The following is a 21,217-nucleotide window of genomic DNA, read 5'->3' on the forward strand; positions in this document are numbered from 1 at the left end:
CACACCCAGGTTAACACTACAAACTTTTGCTGGTATAGCAATGTTGGTCAGGGTCTGATATTGTTATGATGTTTATATACCAGCAAAAGCCCTACCACAGATGAAGTTAAATTGGCATAAAAGTGCTTTTGCTGGTATAATTTTTTGCTCAGATCTGGTCTACACTTTAAAGTTTTGCCAGCATAGCTATGTTGGTTTGGAGTATGAAAAAATCATACATTCAACCAACATAGTTATGACAGCAAAGGCCCTAATGTTGGAAAAATCCTTTTGCTGCTACAGCTTATTTTGTTTAGGGAACTTGTTGGCTGCATCTCCATTAGGATTATTTACCAGTATAGCCATACACAAACTCTTTTTACTATCAGGGTTGGAAGGGACCTAGTCTAACCCCCTGCTCAAAGCAGGACTAATCCCCAGACAGCTTTTTACCCCAGTTCCCTATATGGCCCCCTCAACCCTGATTGAACTGTCAACCCTGAGTTTAATAGCCCAATGCTCAAACCACTGAGCTATCCTTCCCCTGTGGACGAGTCTAAGTCTGAAATGTAATGACATTTGGACAGGATGACACATTATAATTTTTTAAGGCATCTGAGTGACAGCTGCTTCAGAGTAATGTGTAACCCTTTTGGTTTGGTATGATCTGCATTTGTATGTATTTTAGGTTTACACTAGAACAAAGTCCAAGCTTTCAACCCATTCCCTGGTGGATGTTTGCCCATATCACACAGTAATATATTATACTTTACATGTTCTAAGTGTTGCACAAACACTTAACTGTTTGTGGTGACTCACACCCTAGGGCCCAGAACTGGCCCATTTTGCTAGGCACTGTGCAAAACACAGGAAGACACAAATTCCTGCCCCGAAGAGTTTATACTCTTCTTTGAAACAAGATGCAACACATGAGTATAACAAGCACTGGGGGAAAGAGGGTAGTTGGGAGGGCAGAGGAGGGTGTCATGATTGCTGCACTAGCTGCATCTTTGTCCCCTCTTCTAGCCTCTCTGAGTGCCATCTTCAGCTGTCAGGTCTCATGTATGCCTATATCTTTTCTGGGGTGTAATCCCACAATTCTCCTAGTGTCAGACCAGTTCCTAGCCTATGGTACCTGATGCATCAACCATGATATTATTCTGCATCAACTCCAGCATCTGTTTCTACATAACCCTATCATTTTCCAAGCTCTTCCTTGTCAATTCTTTGTTCTTCTCCTTCATTAAGGAGACTTTCCCTCCATCTGTCTTATCCCTCTTCTAGACTGCAGACATGAGGGATATCTCCCTAAGCTTGGAAATAAGATGTTTTCCACCTTACTTCTACTTTGTATAGAATCCCTGTACCAATCCATGGTTGGTGGTGGACTAGGAAGGTAGTGGGTCTGAGAGAAGCAGGGGGTTGGTTAGTAATGGCATGTGCACCTGTGCAAGCCAGTGGTGGGCTGGGGCCCTGGGGAGAGTGGGTGGATAAGGTCAGCAGGGGTCAGGTTCATAATTGCACATGCACCTCTGAAAACCATCTGTACTTTGAAGGATGTTACCCCTGAGGCATGTTGCCAAAAGGCAGAGAAAGCCAGTGGGCAGACCAGCAAGATATGTCGTGCTGCTATTCACCAGAAAGTTGCCCCCAGACCAGTCTGTAAGAGTGGAAGGACTACCCTGTTTATACACATGGCCCCAAGAAGGCTACACCACCTTACAACGTTTGTGCCAAAATGCAGCAATAGCTTTATTTTAATTTTTTTAAATGATATCTGCAGATCAAATGCACTGCAAAATAAATAGATTTTTGCAGGGATTGTGAACCCAACAGGTTAACAATGCAGAGGCCAGGTCAACACTCAAAAGTTAGACTGACCCAGCTATGTGGCTAAAGGGTGTGAAAAATCCACACCACTGAGTGATGCAGTTAAGTCGCCCTAACCCCAGTGTAGACTGCTCTAGGTCTACGGCAGAATTCTTCCATTGATCTAATTACACCGATGGGAGAATCCCTCACATTGCTGTATTGAAATCCATATTGAGAGAGCTGTGCTGCTGTAGTGCTTCAAATGTAGACAAGCCTTGAGAATCTGACTGAAAATAGCCATAAACGCTTTACAATCGTGATGCATTTTGAAATGTCTCACTTTGGGGAAATATACTTCCTAAATGCTAAGGTAGCTAACAACTCAAGGAATTGTGAAGCAAAATATTTGTATTGCCTTTTCTCTCTCAGTATCTGCTGTTTCAATACACGTCTGCACTACAATGTATTTGATTTTTAACTCCTATGGTGCTGCTAGCTTGAGCGAGGATGGGATGTGGGGGAGCGGGGAGCACTGATCATCCGGGGCGGTGGGGGGGGAAGAGAATGCTAAGTAGCACAGGAAATTGGGTGTGGGGGTGGCAGTTTGGCTGATGCCTGTGGGATTTCAGAGAAATAACATCAGTGGAGATTAAATTCTCTGCAGTGAGAACCATTTTGAGCATGTGGCAGGGTGGGCATGGAGAAATAAAAGCTAAGCAGGCTCAGAAAAGCTCCCAGCTCACATCTGTCCAAGTCAACAGTGGGCTTGGGGTCCCCAGAACAAAAGTTGTTGCTACTCCCCTATGCAGCTGTACTGCAGCAAAGCAGGTAATACTGGCAGGAGAGGTCTTCTCATGCTGGGTGTTTGCCTGGGTTCTGGGAGCCACCCCCAACATTCTCTCCCCCTCAGGCTCTTGCATAGGGAAGACAACCTGACTTTCTGGGAATCTCCTCCATCCTTGAATCCTGTTAGACTCAGGGGCCTCGGCCTCTTGGGTGCCACTGGTGCTCTCCAGGAAATACTTGGGTTTGGTAGTAGCCACCTTGGCCATAATCCAGTCTAGCTCACAATAGTAGGGGCAGGGACTTGCAGTGTTGCCAATGGTCTTGTTGCTGTTCTTGTTGTTTTTTTAATTCTGCCAGAGCTTCTTTCCTTTTCTGCACCACTGCAACCTGTCCAAGGAGTGACCTGTTTCTGTCAGCAGCTTTGATACACCATTATATCTTGGTATTCTAGTGAGTGCTTTTAAGGCAGGATTGGACTGTCTTCTCTTCCCAGGTCTCAAGGGAAAAGACGGTTACTCACCTTTGTAACTGTTGTTCTTCGAGATGTGTTGCTCACATCCATTCCAGTTAGGTGCGCGCCGCGCGTGCACGTTCGTCGGAAACTTTTTACCCTAGCAACTCCAGTGGGCCGGCAGGTCGCCCCCTGGAGTGGCGCCGCCATGGCGCCCAATATATATCCCTGCCGGCCCGCTCCGCTCCTCAGTTCCTTCTGGCCGGCTACTCCGACGTGGGGAAGGAGGGCGGGTGTGGAATGGATGTGAGCAACACATCTCGAAGAACAACAGTTACAAAGGTGAGTAACCGTCTTTTCTTCTTCGAGTGATTGCTCACATCCATTCCAGTTAGGTGACTCCCAAGCCATACCTAGGCGGTGGGGGTCGGAGTGAGAAGTCGCGGCATGGAGCACTGCAGTTCCGAAGGCCGCATCCTCTCTCGACTGCTGTACCAGGGCGTAGTGGGAAGCAAAGGTGTGGACCGATGACCAGGTCGCTGCCCGACAGATTTCCTGGATGGGCACACGGGCCAGGAAAGCCGGCGACGACGCCTGCGCCTTGGTAGAATGCGCAGTCACACGGCCCGTAGGGACATGGCCAAGTCATAACAGGTCCTGATACAGGACGTAACCCACGAGGATAACCTCTGGGAGGAGATAGGAAGCCCTTTCATACGGTCCGCTACCGCCACGAAAAGCTGGGGGGATTTGCGGAAGGGTTTGGTCCTCTCTATGTAGAACGCGAGAGCTCTACGGACATCCAGCGAGTGGAGCTGCTGCTCCCTGCCTGAGGAGTGAGGTTTTGGGAAAAAAACCGGGAGGAAAATCTCTTGGTTGACGTGGAAGGCTGAGACCACCTTGGGTAGAAAGGCAGGGTGTGGTCTAAGCTGCACCTTGTCTTTGTGGAAGACCGTGTATGGGGGTCCACCACAAGGGCTCGGAGTTCCGACACCCGTCTAGCTGAGGTGATAGCTACTAGAAAGGCAGCCTTCCAAGAGAGGTAAAGCAGGGAGCAAGTAGCTAACGGCTCAAAGGGGGGCCCCATGAGCCGGGACAACACCAGGTTAAGATCCCAGGTTGGAGCAGGGGGACGGACGTTAGGGAATAACCTGTCCAGCCCCTTAAGGAATCTCGACACCGTCGGGTGAGAAAAAACGGAGCGACCGTCCGCACCCGGGTGAAAGGTGGAGATAGCTGCCAGATGACTCGCAACGACGATAAGGCCAGACCATGTTCTTTGAGGGACCAAACATAATCTAAGATTTCGGATACCGAAACTTCATAGGGCGGAGATTTCTCTCTACGCACCAACAGGAGAAGCGTTCCATTTTGCCGAATATGTGTCTCTTGTTGATGGTTTCCTGCTGCTCAAGAGCACCTCTCTCACAGGCGTGGAGCAGCGCAGCTCGGAACCAGTTAGCCACGCAGGAGCCACGCCGCTAGGTGCAGCGACTGCAGGTCTGGGTGACAGAGGGACCCGTGGTCCTGGGTAATCAGGTCCGGATGAAGGGGCAGGGGAACTGGGTCGGCTACGGCCAAGTCTAGCAGCATGGTGTACCAGTGCTGTCTGGGCCATGCCGGGGCCACCATGATCACACGAGCCCTGTCTCTGCGCACCTTCAGGAGGACCTTGTGAACCAGAGGGAACGGAGGAAACGCACAGTACAGGTGGGTCGACCACTGGATGAGGAAGGCATCCGCTATCGACCCCGGCTCCCTGCCCTGAAAGGAGCAGAACGCTTGGCACTTCCTGTTCCCCTTGGACGCAAAGAGGTCCACCCGGGGATAACCCCACCTCCGGAAACTGGAGAGAGCGACGTCACGGTCGAAGGGACCACTCGTGTGACAGGAAGGATCTGCTCAATCGATCCGCCAGCGGTGTCCGTACTCCGGGAAGGAAGGAAGCCCTGAGGTGAATGGAGTGGCTACGCAAAAGTCCCAGAGTCGTATCGCCTCGAGGCACAGGGAGGAGGACCTGGTGCCGCCCTGCTTGTTGATATAATACATGGTCGTCGTGTTGTCCGTGAACACGGCTACACAACGACCCTGAAGCTGATGACAAAACGTTGGCAAGCAAGGCGGACCGCTCTCAACTCCCTCATGTTGATATGTAGCCCCACCTCCTCCTGGGACCATAGGCCCTGCGTCCGCAGGGTCCCTAGGTGGGCCCCCCAGCCTAGATCTGAGGCATCCGTTGTCAGGGATACCGAGGGCTGAGACGGTGTGAAAGGAAGACCCGCACACAATACGGACTGGTCCACCCACCAGCCGAGGGAATCTAAGACCTCTGGGGGACTGTGATTAACTGTCTAGCGGTTGCCTTGGTCTGTAATGACTGATAAGCCACAGCTGGAGAGGCCTCATGCGGAGCCGAGCGTAGTCGGTCACAAAAGTGCACGCCGCCATGTGGCCTAACAGGGTTAGACATGTCCTCACTGACGTCAACGGGGCTGACCGCAAGCGTTTGAACGATCGCCGCCATGGTCTGGAAACCGCTGCCGAGGCAGCGAGGCCCTGCCCACAGTGGCGTCCAGGACGGCCCCGATAAATTCCACCTTCTGAGTGGGCCTCAGGGTGGACTGTCTGTGTTTATCAAGAGGCCCAGACTCGCAAACATGCCGGTGATCACGCGGACATGGCTGTACACCTGCTGTTCCGACGTGCCCCGAATCAACCAATCGTCCAGATAAGGGACACACGTGGACACGGTTGCGCCGAAGATGCGCCACGACAACTGCCTGCATTTTGTAAACACCTCGGGGCCGTGGACAGGCCAAACGGGAGGACCGCAAATTGATAATGACGAGCCCCCACAACGAAGCGGAGGAAGCGTCTGTGGCGTGGCCAAATGGCAACGTGGAAATACGCGTCCTGCATGTCGAGGGCGGCGGACCAGTCTCCCGGATCCAGGGATGGAATAATGGTCCCCAGGGATACCATGCGGACTTCAACTTCACGAGGTTTTGTTGAGTTCTCGCAGGTCGAGGATAGGCCTGAGGCCCCCCTTGGCCTTGGGGATCAGAAAATAGCGGGAATAAAACCCCTTGCCTTTCCTCGTTTTCGGGAACCGCCTCTATAGCTCCTTTGCTGAGGAGCGTCTGCACCTCCTGCCGAAGGAATTGCTCGTGAGAGGGGTCCCTGAAGAGGGACGAGGAAGGAGGGCGGGGAAGGATGGGAACGAAACAACTGCAGGCGGTACCCCGTCTGCACCACGCTCAAGACCCAGCGGTCCGATGTTATTTGGGACCACGCCGGGAGGAAAAACGAAAGGCGGTTGGAAAACGGAGGGGAAGGATTCCGTAGGGGAAACTGTTACTGCGCCCTCGAGCGCACCTTCAAAATGAAGGCTTAGGACCAGGCGGGGGTTTTGAGGAGCCTTGGTTCTGCCCCCCTTGGTTCCCCGACTGCCTGCGCCTCTCGTTCCTGCCGCGGCGCCTGTAAGGGTCCTGCCGCTGGCGGAACTGGGAAAACGGCCGACGGTGCTGCTGTTGTTGCGGCCTAAAGGGTCTACGCTGTGTCACGGGGGGTGTGCATCCCGAGGGGACCGCGCAATGACCCGGTTGTCCTTTAAACTCTTAAGTCTGGGGTCTGTCTTATCGGAAAACAGGCCCTGGCCTTCGAAAGGAAGGTCCTGTATCGTGTGCTGGAGCTCTGGCGGAAGGCCGGAAACCTGCAGCCAGGAGATGCGACGCATCGTAACTCCTGACGCGAGGGTACGGGCAGCCGAGTCCGCAGCGTCCAAGGAGGCTTGTAAGGCCGTGCGCGCGACCTTCTTGCCTTCGTCCAGTATGGCCGCAAACTCTTGGCGAGCATCCTGTGGCAGCAGCTCCTTAAATTTGTCCACTGCCACCCAGGAGTTAAAGGCGTATCTGCTCAGCAGGGCCTGTTGGTTAGAGACCCTGAGCTGCAGCGCCCCAGCCGAATACACCTTACGGCCAAGGAGGTCCATCCGCCTGGCTTCTCTGGATTTGGGGGCCGGAGCCTCCTGGCCGTGACGCTCCCTATCGTTCACCGATTGCACTACCAGTGAACCGGGAGTCGGGTGAACATGTAAATATTCGTACCCCTTAGAAGGGGCCATGTACTTCCTCTCGACTCCTTTCGCTGTCGGAGGGATGGAGGCCGGGGACTGCCAGATAGTATTGGCATTGGCCTGAATGGTCCGTATAAACGGCAGGGCGACCCTGGTGGGAGCATCGGAAGAGGAGGATGGTGACATTGGGTCCTCTATCATCGAGACCTCCTCTGCCTGCAGACTCAGGTTTTGAGCCAATCGCCTGAGGAGGTCCTGGTGCGCCCTGAGATCCAGCGGGGGGGGACTGTTGGAGGAGGTACCCGCCACCGCCTCATCCGGGGAGGAGGATGATGAGACCCCAGGCACAATAGTGTCCAACTGAGGGTCTTCCTCAGCCCTCGCCTCTGTCTCCGGAGCCGCAGCGGAGTCCTGCTGTTTGGACCCTTCGTCCCCTTCCGGGGAGGGAGGGGGGCGAGACAAAGAGGCTTCAGGGGCCCTACGCTCCGCAGTCGCCGGCCTAGCAGGGAGCTGCTGGGGGCCCTGGGCCTGATGGTACGCCCAGGGTGTCCAGAATCCCCACTGTGGGGGGCCTTGGTCCTGCAGCGGCGGATCAGCAAACAGCGCCGCCTGCCGGTCGGTGCCCAGCGCATAGCCACTGTCCGTCTGGGAGGACACGGACGGCTGCCTCGAGGGCCACGGCGGGGCCGACCCTGGATGGAACGGGTCTGCGCGGGCCGGCACGGAGGATCGTCTCGGTGCCGGGGACCGGTGCCGGGAGTCATAACGGTGCCGGGATCGGGACCGGGACCGGGATCTGTCACGGTGCCGGGCGCTGCTTCGGGACCGGGATCTGTCACGGTGCCGGGCGCTGCTTCGGGACCGGGATCTGTCACGGTGCCGGGCGCCGCTTCGGTGCCGGGACCTACTACCAGCTCGGTGCCGGGAGATCGACCGGGACCGGGACCTGCCACCAGCTCGGTGCCGGGAGGTCGAGCGAGATCGGGACCGGGACCTGCCACCAGCTCGGTGCCGGGAGGTCGACCGGTGCGGCGAGTAGCGTCGGGACCTGCTCCTGGAGTCGCGGTGCCGGTGTCGACTGGAGCCTGACCGCGACCGTCTCGATGCCGACCGGTGCCGCGAGTGCGACCGGTACCGCTGAGGGGAGCGGTGCCGGGACTGCGAGCGGCGTCGGGATCTGGAGCGCCCAAGACGTCGGGGCCTGGATGGCGAACGACTGTCCGTGGGCGGTGCCGACATCATAGGCTTGCCTCTGGACGTGACCCGCACCGGAGGAACCGGGGGTGGCAGCCGAGTAGGCTCCGTCAGGGCAATAAGGTCCCGAGCCGAGGCGAAGGTCTCCGGTGTGGATGGGACCATTATCTCGACCCCAGATCTCATGGGGGAGCTCGGCGGCACCGGACTCAACAGACCCGCCGGGCCCGGAGTCAACGGTGCTGACGGTGCCGGCGGCGCCGCGGCCGATGTCGAGGCCGGGCGTTCAAGCCGGGTCTGCCTGGCCGGAGTATTAGACTTCGACGGCCTAGGCTCTGATTCCGGTGCCGGAGAAGGTCGGTGCCGAGGAGTCTTCTCGGTGCCGGAGCGATCCGGTGCCGGTGCCGAAACCACGGTCTGCGAAGTCGACGGGTCAAGTGCCGCCTCCATTAGGAGAGTTCGGAGCCTCTGATCCCTCTCCTTTTTTGTCCTCGGCTTAAAAGCCTTACAGATGCGGCACTTGTCAGATCTGTGCGATTCCCCGAGGCACTTCAGGCACGCTTCGTGGGGATCGCTGGTAGGCATGGGCTTCTTGCAGGCCGCACACTGCTTGAAGCCTGGCGAAACAGGCATGAGCCTGGCGCTCGGTGCCGGGAAGGGCTAAGCCCCCGGCAAGAAACTACTTAACAGCTATTTACTAAACTATCTACTTAACAATACTAATTAACAACTATATAGAACTAGAGATAAGCGATAAACAAGCGATAGAAACTAGGAGAGCTAGGGACGTGGAGGACAGCTATGCCGCGCTCCACAGTTCCAACGACCGACACGGCGGTAAGAAGGAACTGAGGAGCGGGCGGGCCGGCAGGGATATATATTGGGCGCCATGGCGGCGCCACTCCAGGGGGCGACCTGCCGGCCCACTGGAGTTGCTAGGGTAAAAAGTTTCCGACGAACGTGCACGCGCGGCGCGCACCTAACTGGAATGGATGTGAGCAATCACTCGAAGAAGAATTCATGATCTCTGCATGGCTCCATGCAGAAACATGAGACATGGCTGTTATAATGCTGAGAAGGATATCTGACTCCAGGAGCACGTACTCACAAATGTGGGATACCTAGCTGCATGCCCAGCATTTAAATGGGGAGATAATATCCAGTCAATAGGGCCCCAGAGCAATAGAAGGCATACAGGTAAACAGACAAGTCAGTCCAGTTGTGAGATAACGGATGTGAGATAGCAGTTAATCTGAAGTTCAAATGCATCCACACACAGCTTTTTTCTAGACTAACTCAGCTCAAAATGGATTCAATCCACTTTCATAGCAGACTATCCAATTCACAGACAGTCACCAGATAATTTTAAAAAATAATAATTGTATCATTTGGACACAAGGCAGTTTAATATGAAAAAAAAAACACACCCTCCCCTGTACGCAAATCCTTAGTTTTCTGGTGTGCCAGCTAACTTAAAACATAGTGAAAAAAACAGAACTATTAGTTAAAGTAGAATAGGTTTCCAACCTTCTTTTAAATTGTGTTTTTACACAACGCGGGTCTCTTTTTTTGCAGTTTAATCTTGTACTGCCAAAAACATTACTCAAACCATATATAATTTTCTTTAAAAAAATTAGACTTCTGCTATTTCTTCTTGTATTATTGCAGCAGAGTAAGTGCATATAAGAGAGCTCACATGAAAAAATGAATTTCTGATGTGAAGTGTGGAAAATAACTGAAGGGATTCAGAACTTGGCACTATTATCACACTCTGAATCTGAGTCAAACAAGCAACAAGGAAAAAACCTCTGCAATGATCTTTTTCCCTCCTATAATTGGTAGGAAGAGGAGGAGGAAGGAGTTATTCCCTTGCCTTCCTTTCTTATAAGCAATTTCAGACATTGTCTCCCACCATCCCCTTTCAAAACATGCTTCTCTTTATCAGCTATCTGTGTATCAGGACAAGCTTTTAATTGGCTTACTGTCTGGCCAGTAGCCTAAATACTCTAACTGGGCCAATTATCAATGCCTTATAGTGTACAATTGATCTTTCCCAGAGAGGTTTTGTCTAGTGTGATCAAATGAAAAGGGTATTATCTTTTACCCAGTCTCTCTTGCTCTGTGCTACCTTACCAGAGTGACCAGAAAAGGATTTTCTTGGGTCAAAACTAAAATCCAATTAAAATAAATCACGTGCAAAACATGGGGGGAAATAAAGCATAAACTGTCATTTTCGCTATCCATCTTAGCTGCCTTGCATAGAGCACATGTCCTAACAGAAACCTACTGATTAATTCTGTTACAGACAGGATCAGTGAAATGGCAGATTCTAGCATCCCTTGCACTTCATGTAAGGTACTACCGAGGCTGCCTACTTGTGAAGCTTTCAAGGCAGAAAAAGCTGATTGCCTGAAAACAACCAAACTTACCGGCTCCCTGGCCAGGCTGGATGTTCATCTCTTAGTGAGTTATCACAGGCTACGGCTTGCCAGAAAGAAAGAGAAGCTTTAAGAAACTGCACATCACATGATTAGATGCACTGCTGAGAGCAGAGCTGTAACTAGGTATTTTTGCACCTGAGGCAAGAATATAAAATTGTACCCTGTCTCAGGGCCGTCTCTTCGGCGGCAAGTCCCTCTCAGAGGGAAGGTTCTGACACCAAATTGCCACCGAAGAATGAATGAAGGGGGCGGTGGTAAAACCTGTGATTTTTGGGGGTCAACTCATGATTTTGACTGCTTGGGCTGGTAATGTTGCTTCCAAGATAGTCTTTGGTTTGAGTCCAGTTCCAATCCAGAGAGGGACTCTCAGGTTAAGAGAGATGGGAGGTGCTGGATATCAGCAGTAGCCACTAGGGATTATCAAGTGTCCTGAGAATGCTGGGAGTTCAGGTATGCAGGGCAGGATCAGGGGTGGCAGATCTGTAGAAATTTTAGTGGTGACCAGAACCCACCCCGCCCCCACCACCTAAGGCTCTGGGAGGGAGTTTGAGTGAGGGAGGAGGTCTGGGGTTCAGGCCCTAGGCTGGGGCAGGGGATTGGGGTAAAGGTTCTGGGAGGGAGTTTGGGGATGGGAGGGGGAGCAGAGGGAGGGGGTGCAGGTTCTGAGTGGGAGTTTGGGGAAGGGAGGGTGCAGAGGGATGGGGTGCAGGGGTGAGAGCTGTGGGTTGTGGCTGCAGATAAGGGGTTTAGAGTGTGGGGGGGCTCAGGGCAAGAGTTGGGGTGAGGGCTCTGTCTGGGACTGGGGATGAGGTGTCTGGGGATCTGGAGGGGCTTAGGGCTCTGGCAGAGGGTCAGGGTTTGGGGGGATGAGGGCTCTCGCTGGGATTGGGGATAATGGGTTTGGGGTGCTGGAGGAGCTCAGGGCTCTGGCAGAGGGTCAGGGTTTGGGGGGATGAGGGCTCTCGCTGGGATTGGGGATAATGGGTTTGGGGTGCTGGAGGAGCTCAGGGCTCGGGCGGAGGTTTGAGGGTGTGGTGGGGGGTGAAAGCTCTGACTGGGGGGTGGGCTCTGGGGTGAGGCAGGGCTGGGGATGAGTTTAGGGTGCAGGCAGGCTGCTCCGGGATGGGGGCCAGAAAAGAGGACTTCCCCCAGCCCTTTCCCTGCCGGCAGTAGCGAGCTCTGGGGGAGGACTCCTCCTTTCCTGCCCCCCCAGCAACACACTCACCCCCACTACTGTCACTGCATGTGCTCCTAGGGCCCCTCTCAGGTCCAGGAATCTCCCCTGCCTCCCCCGTGGTGGGTGCCGGCAGGTGCTGCGTGCGCCTCCTCCCCTGCTGTTGCCCCTGACTGTAGGCTCACTGGGGGTGAGGGATGGGACTGCCTCCTTGCTCAGCATGGGGCAGGAGTGGTGACTGCAGGCGGGGAGGCCCTGTGTTGCTGGAGGGTCCCATTGGAAAATGAAAGAGTCTGAGGGGGAAGGGCAGGCTCAGTCAGTTTGCCCTGCCAGTGACTGGGGGGCACTAGGACTGGGGCAGCAGTAGTTGCAGGGAGGCAGCATGGAACTGCTCTCTGGGTCGGGGGAAGCGGCTGGGGGAAGCAAGTCAGGGCCGGGGGACACTCGGGGCAGGCACGGGTGGGGGAAGGGCGGCAGGTGAACCTGGGGAGAGATCACCTCGGTTATAGATATCTCTGTGCCAGCAGTCTTTTTTTTTTTTTCCTCCACCACTTTCTGCGCCCCTGGGCTTTTTGCGCCTGAGGCAAGTGCCTCACTCGCCTCGCCCTTACGGCACTGGCTGAGAGGTCACTAAACTGAGTTGCTCCCTGTTCCTCTTCCCAGAGATTCCACATTCTTATTAGGCCCACAGGGTACCCCTGATTTTCAGCCCACTGGGTACTGTTCTTCCAGCAGAGATGATAGGACAATTGGACCATGTCAGTGCTTCTCCTTATCTGGCTGCAGAGACTGTAATTGGAGAACATTGTGCAAAATTGAGCACAAAAAGGCATTGAAGCTGGGAGACCATGCATATGTGAAAATGAAGTCTGGCATGTTTAAAGGGCACAGCATGTGACTGGGGTAATTTACTTCAGCAGAAGATCCTTGAAATTATAGCTCTCTGATAGGTGAAGTGTGGAGTGCAGGACCACTCCTGAGAGCTACAAGTGTTTTTAATCAGTTACAAATGCCACCTAGTTAATTTGACCTGAAGAAGAGCTCTCCCTAAGCTTGAACACTTGTCTCTCACCAGCAGAAATTAGTCCAATAGAAGATATTACCTCACACACCTCGTCTACTTGGTTAATTAATGTTTTTATTTCTCCATCATGGCTCAGTATTTATTACTATATAAGTATAATGTGCTGTGATGAGTCAGAGACACAGTATATAACAGATTCTGCTCTTACATAATGTCCTTTAATGCAGAGCATCACCAGACACTTTGTAGAGGTAGTCCAATCATTCTCTGGAGGGCTCACAGAGCCATCAGTTCCCCCATTTTATTCTACCTCAAAGACCTCAGGTTATAGCAACTTTCACTCCAACAGAGGGACCAGCAGTGGCCTGCTCCAGAACTCAGTCACTCCTTATCCAAAGGGGCAGTGAGGGAGAAAGTCCTATCTCCCCATTCCAGGGCTGACAAAATATAGGGGAATCTTCAGAACTCTGTGGCAAAAGCAAAAAGGAGGAAAGACATTAAGATGTTTTTCAAAGCTGCCTAGAGGATTTGGATACCTAATTGGATACAATTAGGAATTGGCTATCCACGTCCCTTAAGTGGCTTTGAAAATCTAAACCTAAAAATCTCAGTGGAGCCACTTGTGGAAGGAGGTGAGAAATGCAGGTGAAACAAAGATGGATTTGGCAAAAAAGGAAAAGGTTAAGTGAAAAGAGAAATGTTCTAGGCTGAATTATGTACATATAAGAGTTATGCGAGGATCTGCCATGAAATGGTATTTCCCAGCAGGATAGGCAGTTTGAAGAAAAAAATTTCTCTGTAGCTGGAGAAAGGGTCCCAACATTTTTTTCTATTGTAGCATGGGATCATGCAGTAGGGAAAAAGTTGAGAACCACTGCTACAAAGAACACAAAAATGGTACGTCAAATTTTGGCCTACTATGAACTCTTTAATGCTGAAAGCCTGTAGACTGAGAAGTGCTGGTACACACAATAAATATGAAACAGAATAGTATTAAACTGATAACTCTAAATTATACCATTCCATTCAGTTGAACTGTCCAGCTTTAAAAAGAGTTGCTGTAAGTTGCAGTGATACCTTCGTCATTTATCACAAAGTCCTCTGCCAGTAAATCAGATCTTTGTTATTAAGCTTTCATCTGCTTCTGTTGCTTATTCATAGAGTCAGTGACCTTACCTAGCTCAAACATAATATCAGCCGGGACATCTCCGTTTCTAATTTCAATAGATGCACGTGCTTTTACTGTGTCTGTATTTGGCCCATAACCCTCTGTATGTGGCGTGACATTTGGTTGCTTTGAAGATGATTATGATGAAACAAAATGAGACCTGTGACTTGATGCCAGACAAACTGCTGGAGTAGGCAGCAGATAATTATTTAAGAAACAAAATCCTGTTCTGAGTCAAACTCCCTTAATAGAAAACATGAGGAAAACGACTACAAAACAAAATGCTGTCCATGAGCTGGTCTATTGTTACTTGATTCTCACACACTCTCCCGTTAGGTTACCTGTAATCTCATTCTCCTCAAGGTTGATGGTTTCAAGAGTCTTCAGAGTAGTCAACTGCTCAGGAAAGTGTCGAAACTTGTTCCTGGACAGGTTGATGACCTTCAGATGTAACAGGGTTCTCATCTCTTCAGGCAGGCGATGCAGGTAATTCCCTTCCAGGTTGAGTTCTGCAGTTTGGGTGGGAATGGGGGCACGGGAGAGACAAAGGGACATCATGAAAACTTAAAAACCTCACAACCCCAAACCCCACCATCGCTGCTGCTTCTGCGATTTCTTAGTGACAAAGGAGAAGGAAAAACATAATTTTTGTCTGAGAAACAACAAAATCCATCCTTTATTAGCCTATTATATATGTGGCCTAATCCATGGTACAACTAAATTCTTTTGGGCTAAATTGTGGCTTTTAGCCAACTACACCCTTACATTGTGAGAGGTACAGAGCTGCACTACCCTAGGGTAAGCACCAGGGAGCATTATGGCTCAAAGAGGCAGGTTGTGTCACTGAGTGCTCCTCTTGCATGGGGGAAATCTGGGACTCCCTTTGTGAGGCATGCAGCATACTCTCCTCAGCACAGCACAGCCAGCCAGGGGAGCTATGCCTCTGACATCACCACCACATTTCTCCCACACTCTTTTGGAAGGACAGTTCCTAGAGAGGAGCAGCCCTTCTGCTTGTTGGGTGACTGGGCTGTTCAAAGGAGAGTTCTCTTACTCCTGACTTCACCACTTTGTGTCCATGTAGGTGCTGGTCACTTTTTGAAATCTAGCCCTTTGAAATCTTGTGAGCAACTGCAACCAGGCTTCTCATTAAGGGGCCAGTTCTGCCACTCTCCCCCCACCATGTCACAATGAGCAGTACCTTATTTCACGTGCAGTGAAACAGATTTCAGTGGGGTTACTTGTGGAGTGAGATATTCATTGCAAATAGAGGGAACAGAATCAGTCCCTAACAGATTCCCTCACTAGAAATCCTTCTATAACTTCATAAGAATTTCACCATGGAACAGCATAAATTCCTAGGCATTAAGAGGAGACTAATGCTCTGAAAGATCTGATAGTCTCAGTGATAACAATTTCCCAAAAAGAACATTATTAAGCTGCAGTTAGATGAGAGTATATATCTGTGATTTAAGGATAAAGTGCCTCACTAGAACATTGGGTAATTATTAGAAACAACAATTAGTACCCAGAAAATCCAGAATTATTGATAAGCTAATCAGAAATTTGTACATTTGACAGCATGAAAATGCTCCTCACCTCATTCTCTTTGCCAGCCAGAGCAATATGGTAAAAGACTACTTAAATAAATTACAGAAACTAGTTTGATGTTGATGGTGTTTTCCTAAGGGGAATTAGAGGGAGTGCAGGTAGCACTGCCTATTATTCATGGTGCCTGACCCTTTCCATTATAGGATCCTGTTTTCGGTTACTTATACCTTGCAAAACTTTAACTACTTGGGTTAAAATTTTCCATGTTGAGCATCTGCCTGTGATGGTGACACAAACCCCACACTGGACAACAGGGGGTTAAGGAGGACTTCTGGGCCCAGGTGGCCCTGCCCTGCCCCATCTGCAAAGCCTGCGCTAGCTGGAGGTGGAGATTAAAAAGGGAAGCAGAGCTGCTGAGAGGAGGCAGGCAGTGGAAGGGAATAGACCCTCTGCTCTGAGCTCTGGGGAAATACAGCCCAGAAGCTCTCATTGCCTGAGACCTGCAACACAGACCTGATAAAGCATGCAAAGGAGAGACTGGTGATTGATTGATTGTGAAGGTCAGAAACTTTATTTGTGATTCTTTAATTTACCCAGTGGGGGAAAAGGGGATTTAGGTAGGAAGTGATCCTAGCAAGCAGTTGCTTAGAGCCCCAAGGTGCAGAACTTAGCTGCCTACCATTAGGCTCTGGATCAGAGCCTGGTGGAAAAGATGGGCTAAGGATCCCCTACCAACTCCACAAGACGTGACAACAATAGGAGCCTTTCCCTGGGTGGAGAATCCAGTTAGGCAAGACCCTGACTGTTCAAGGGCCAGACTCAGTTTCTGAACTCTGGTGAAAGCCCTGAAGCCCGCTGGGTGCTGAAAAAATTCTCTGTGATTGGACTTTCTTTTGGGATATCCCAAAATGGATGGACTGGAACATGTAACCCAGTCAGTGGGGCTCAGACACAAAAGAAGGGACAGACCCCAAAAGACAGAATTGTAACTGAAAAGGGGGGGCATCAGGGAGGAGGACAACCTGCTGCACCTCTGCCTGACCACTAGGCAGCACTGGTGCTGAGTGTTCCCATTTACAACTGGTGGAGAACTCGTCCCACCTCCGTTAAAGGGAGGGAGGGAAAAAAACACAACAAAAAAGCTTTCCTCATCAGTCAGACAAAGGTAACAAAAAGAGGGAAATGGAGGCATTGTTAAAGCGGGTAACTATAACCTGCAGCAACACCAGTTGTTGCTGCAGATGAGCGCCCAGCAGCAGCAACAAGCAATACAACAACAGCAACAGCAGCAGCTCGTTCGAGAGCTGGTAGCACAACAAGAACAGCAGCAGCATCTTATTCAGCAAGTGCTGATGCTCACAAAGCCACAAGGGAGCCGCAAGCCCGTCTGTGGGAGCACCTAATCCAATCCCAACTACTACGATGTTGGCAAAGCTTACCAAGATGGAACTGGAAGATGATCCTGAGACATTCTTGGTTATTTTTGAACAAGTGGCAAGCCCACTGGCCGCCTGAACACTGGGCTATTCTGCTGGCCTCATACTTGACAGGGACATCCCAGACTGCATGAAGGGGACTAGACCTAGTCAATTAGCAAGACTATGCTCACATTCAAAGTCACATTTTGGATGATTTGGACATCACAGCTGAAATGTGTTGCAGTGTGATGAGGCAGCTGCTCCTCACTGGCAGACAAGAGGTTAAAAGCAGCCTTAGGGAGGCTGTGCCACAGGCAGCTAATTAGAGAATGGCTGCTCCCTTCAGCCTGTCAGGACCAAGTAGCTCCATATAAAAAGGGAGCTGCAGGATAGAGGAAAGCAGTTCTCTGCTGGGAGCCCAGGGTGGAAGGACTGTGGCTCTGGAGGGATGAGAGAACTGGAAACACCCTGGACAGAGCAGTGCTGCTAGCAGGAACCAGGAAAGTGGGAGACAGTTCCTGGATGGCTGCTGGGGTTTGCAGGCTGAGGACCTGAGGCAAGGGCAAAGAGGATGCTGGGGACACGAGAAAGTGGCCAAACAACTCACTGCAGTAGTCACTATGGGAAGTGGCCAAACAGCAGACTGCAGGTCCCCACAGAAGAGGGGAGCACAGTGTGTGGCATGGCTGCAGGGCTATGTTGCTGAAGAGGATGATGTGGTCCTTGGAGAGATGTTGGTCCTAGAGCAGGAGTGATGCCAGTGAGGGACCGCCTGAAGAGGGCACACCAACACACAGAGCTAATTCCCAAGACAGCCAACAGGAGGCACCACCGTTGTGACTGAACCCCATTACACACAGTCATTCCCACTGAGAGAAACATTCACCAGGGACTGGCTCCAGGGGGTAGCCCATAAACAAAGATCACAGCTGCTGCTCACTCCAGCCTGAGACATGAGCCAGGATATAGGTGCCAGAGTGGGTGGCAATAGAACAGTTTACCCAGATGCTCCCAGCTGGGGGGAATGACTCAGGTTGAAGCATTGATCTGAGATTTTAGCCAAAGTTGTCCATTAAATTTACAATTAATAGTTGCCACCAGACCCCCTTCTGAGACATTGAGGAGTAGTTATGCTGGGATTAGGGGACCAGTCCATCCCAAGGCATAGGCTAGATAAGGAGGCAGGCCTGAATGGATCTGTGGCTCAGACATAGTGTTCCCAATGGCCAGAGAGTACAGCAAGGCCACAGGACCATGGCTCGACCAGGAATGGAAACCTGGTGAATATCTAAACCCACAGGTGTCAACTCTAAAGACCAAACTCACCCCTGGTGACGAACCAACAACCACCACCACTGGAGAAAGCCGTTTTTCCATGTGGGCAACAAGGTTACTTCTGCTGTGACTGTCCCTTTATGGAATATGACTATGGACAATCTTAGCTGACACTAACGCACAAAAATGAGGCCCATCTAAAATAATGGTCCCAATGAAGGTCAAGGGGATACAGAAGCCTGGGCTAGTTGACTTAGGGTTCAGCCAGACTTTGATCAGAGAGCAGCTGGTGAGCAAGGAGGGCTCCCCTGGACAAACTGTCTTTCTCCAGTGTGTACATGGAGATAGATGACCCACCGCACTGTCTGATTTTTGGAAAGAAATATAGGGGGAACCTCTTTGTAAGACTACTTTCTACCCTGGGATATCCAGTAATCCTGGGCAGGAACTGGAAACACTTATGGAAATTCTAAAAGAGTGGAGCAATCGCCTACTTGAGAGGGCCACCCTGCTCCTGGAGGCCAAAGGAACTGATGTGATTGGATGGAACAGAGGACCCCAGGAAAGGGGCCTCCGACCAGGTGAGAGGCCCTGCCCCTTCCCCAAAGACTACTCAGAACCCATACCCATTGGTTGGAGAGCTCCTAATTAGAGAGGCAGATTTCATAAGGGAACAGAGATGATCAGACACTAAGACAAACTTATGATCAAGTGGAATAGCCAATGATACAGTGGACCCTCAGCTGCTAAAGCAATGGCCCCCCTTTGAACACAATTATATTGCCTGGAGAGGGATCATTGAACTAAAGAGAGAAAAATACGGCTCCTTGTTCCAAGAATATATCAAAGAAGTGTTTTGTTCAGCATCTTTACTAATGATCTGGATGATGGGATGAATTGCACTCTCAGCAAGTTCACAGATGACACTAAGATGGCGGGGAGTGGTAGATATGCTGGAGGGTAGGGATAGGGTCCAGAGAGACCTAGACAAATTGGAGGATTGGGCCAAAAGAAATCTGAGGTTCAACAAGGACAAGTGCAGAGTCCTGCACTTAGGAAGGAAGATTCCCATGCACCAGTACAGGCTGGGGACTGACTGGCTAAGCAGCAGTTCTGCAGAAAAGGACCTGGGGATTACAGGATAACTTAGTTGGTGTTGGTCCTGCTTTGAGCAGGGGATTAGACTAGATGACCTTCTCAGGTCTCTTCCAACCCTAATCTTCTATGATTCTATTATGGCTCACCCACTTAATCCCATGCAGGGGGCACTTGGGGTTATGAACAGGTAATTAATAGGTTCTGTTGGCTAATAATGCACACAAAGATCAAGGTCTACTGCATGTCATATCCCGAGTGTCAATTGCCAGGACCCAAGAGGACCCAAAAACTCCCCTCAACCTGCTATCTATAGTGGGGGTACCTTTTGAAAGAATAGTGATGGACCTACTGGGGCAGCTGGAGACAAACATAACAGGCTATCAGCGTATCCAGGTGGTTCTGGACTACACGACCCAATAGTCCAAAGTCATCCCCCTTCTCTCTACGAATGTAGCAGGCATCATGGATGAGCTTATGAAGCTGTTGACCTGACCAGGGTACCAAAAGAGAGCCTAACCAGTGAGGGAACTAATTGTGTCATGCTTGATGAAAGAGCTCTGTTAAAGGTTAAGAGTCTTTAAGAGCATCTGTTTCTCCTTCCTCCCCCAGACGGATGGATTAGCTGAATGGTTCAGTCGGATGCTGAAAGAGATGATTAAGAAATTTGTATAATCAGATCCTTGTCACTGGGACCAGTGACTCCCATCACTGCTATTTGGTGTCAGAGAGGTTCTGCAGGCATCCACAGAATTCTCCTCATTCAAACTGTTATATGGGAGACAGCCTCAGGGGATTTGAGACTTCCTCCAAGAAGCATGGGAGAAAGAAAGACAAGAAACAATAAATGTGGTGCAATCCATACTCCAGTTATGAGAAAAGCTTAAGAGGACCTTGCAAAAGAAAACTTATTGAAAGCCCAACAAAACCAAGAAAAGGCCTAGAACAAAGGGACAGGTCTACAAGAATGTAGACCAATGGCCAGATACTGCTATTTGTGCAATGTTCAGAGTCAAAATTACTGGACCAGTGGCAGTGACCATTTGAGGTGGTAAGAAAAGTGGGACTTACTGACTACAAAATCTGATAGCCTGGGAAGAAGGAGGAAATGCAAGTATAAAACACTAACCTTTTGAAAACCTGGAGAGACCAGGAAGGACTCCTAATAACACCCTGTCCACCTGAATTATAACGAAATATGGAGATATACCTATCTCACAGAACTGGAAGGGACTCTGAAAAGTCATTGAGTCTAGCCCCCTACCTTCACTAGCAGGACTATTACTGATTTTTGCTCCAGATCCCTAGGTGGCCCCTTCAAGGATTGAACTCACAACCCTGGGTTTAGCAGGCTAATGCTCAAACCACTGAGCTATCCCTCCCCGCTACTAGGCTTGCAAGTACCAGTGACCCCAGTATCCCAAGCTGTACCAATGGGAGAAGAGCTTCAACCAGAGCAGAAGACCTGAATGCAGAAGGTGATTGAACCCTTCCCCACCGTATTTTCAATCTTGCCACTGAACCAGGACAACCAGTCCATGAGAACCCATGACCATTTCTGTGAAAGACAGACACACACACACTCTCACATACGGAATAAGGTTCTTGGCTTCTCTGTGTTAGGATTTCCCCAATATCTCTTTCACTCAGTTCCCCAAGAACTCAGTTCGACTCCAATCTCATTACTTAGGTCCCCTATATTTGTTATACAGCAAAGCTACATTGAGTTGAACAGACTGAAGCATATGGGTTGGGTATACGGAACACCACCCAT

At 50.7% G+C, this 21,217-nt stretch overlaps 1 protein-coding gene across 7 annotated transcripts in view; it reads right to left on the reverse strand.

The window, feature by feature from the left end:
• Positions 1–21,217, reverse strand: part of LRRC20 (leucine rich repeat containing 20) — a 203,836-nt gene that overhangs the window by 82,376 nt on the left and 100,243 nt on the right. For all 7 annotated transcript variants that reach the window (XM_030570532.1, XM_030570536.1, XM_030570534.1 and 4 more), the window contains one exon: positions 14,446–14,613. In XM_030570532.1, coding sequence (XP_030426392.1) covers positions 14,446–14,613 — 168 coding nt within the window. The remainder of the gene's footprint in view (positions 1–14,445; positions 14,614–21,217) is intronic.

This window comes from Gopherus evgoodei, chromosome 7 (assembly GCF_007399415.2).
Source record: "Gopherus evgoodei ecotype Sinaloan lineage chromosome 7, rGopEvg1_v1.p, whole genome shotgun sequence".
Lineage (NCBI taxonomy): Eukaryota > Metazoa > Chordata > Testudines > Testudinidae > Gopherus > Gopherus evgoodei.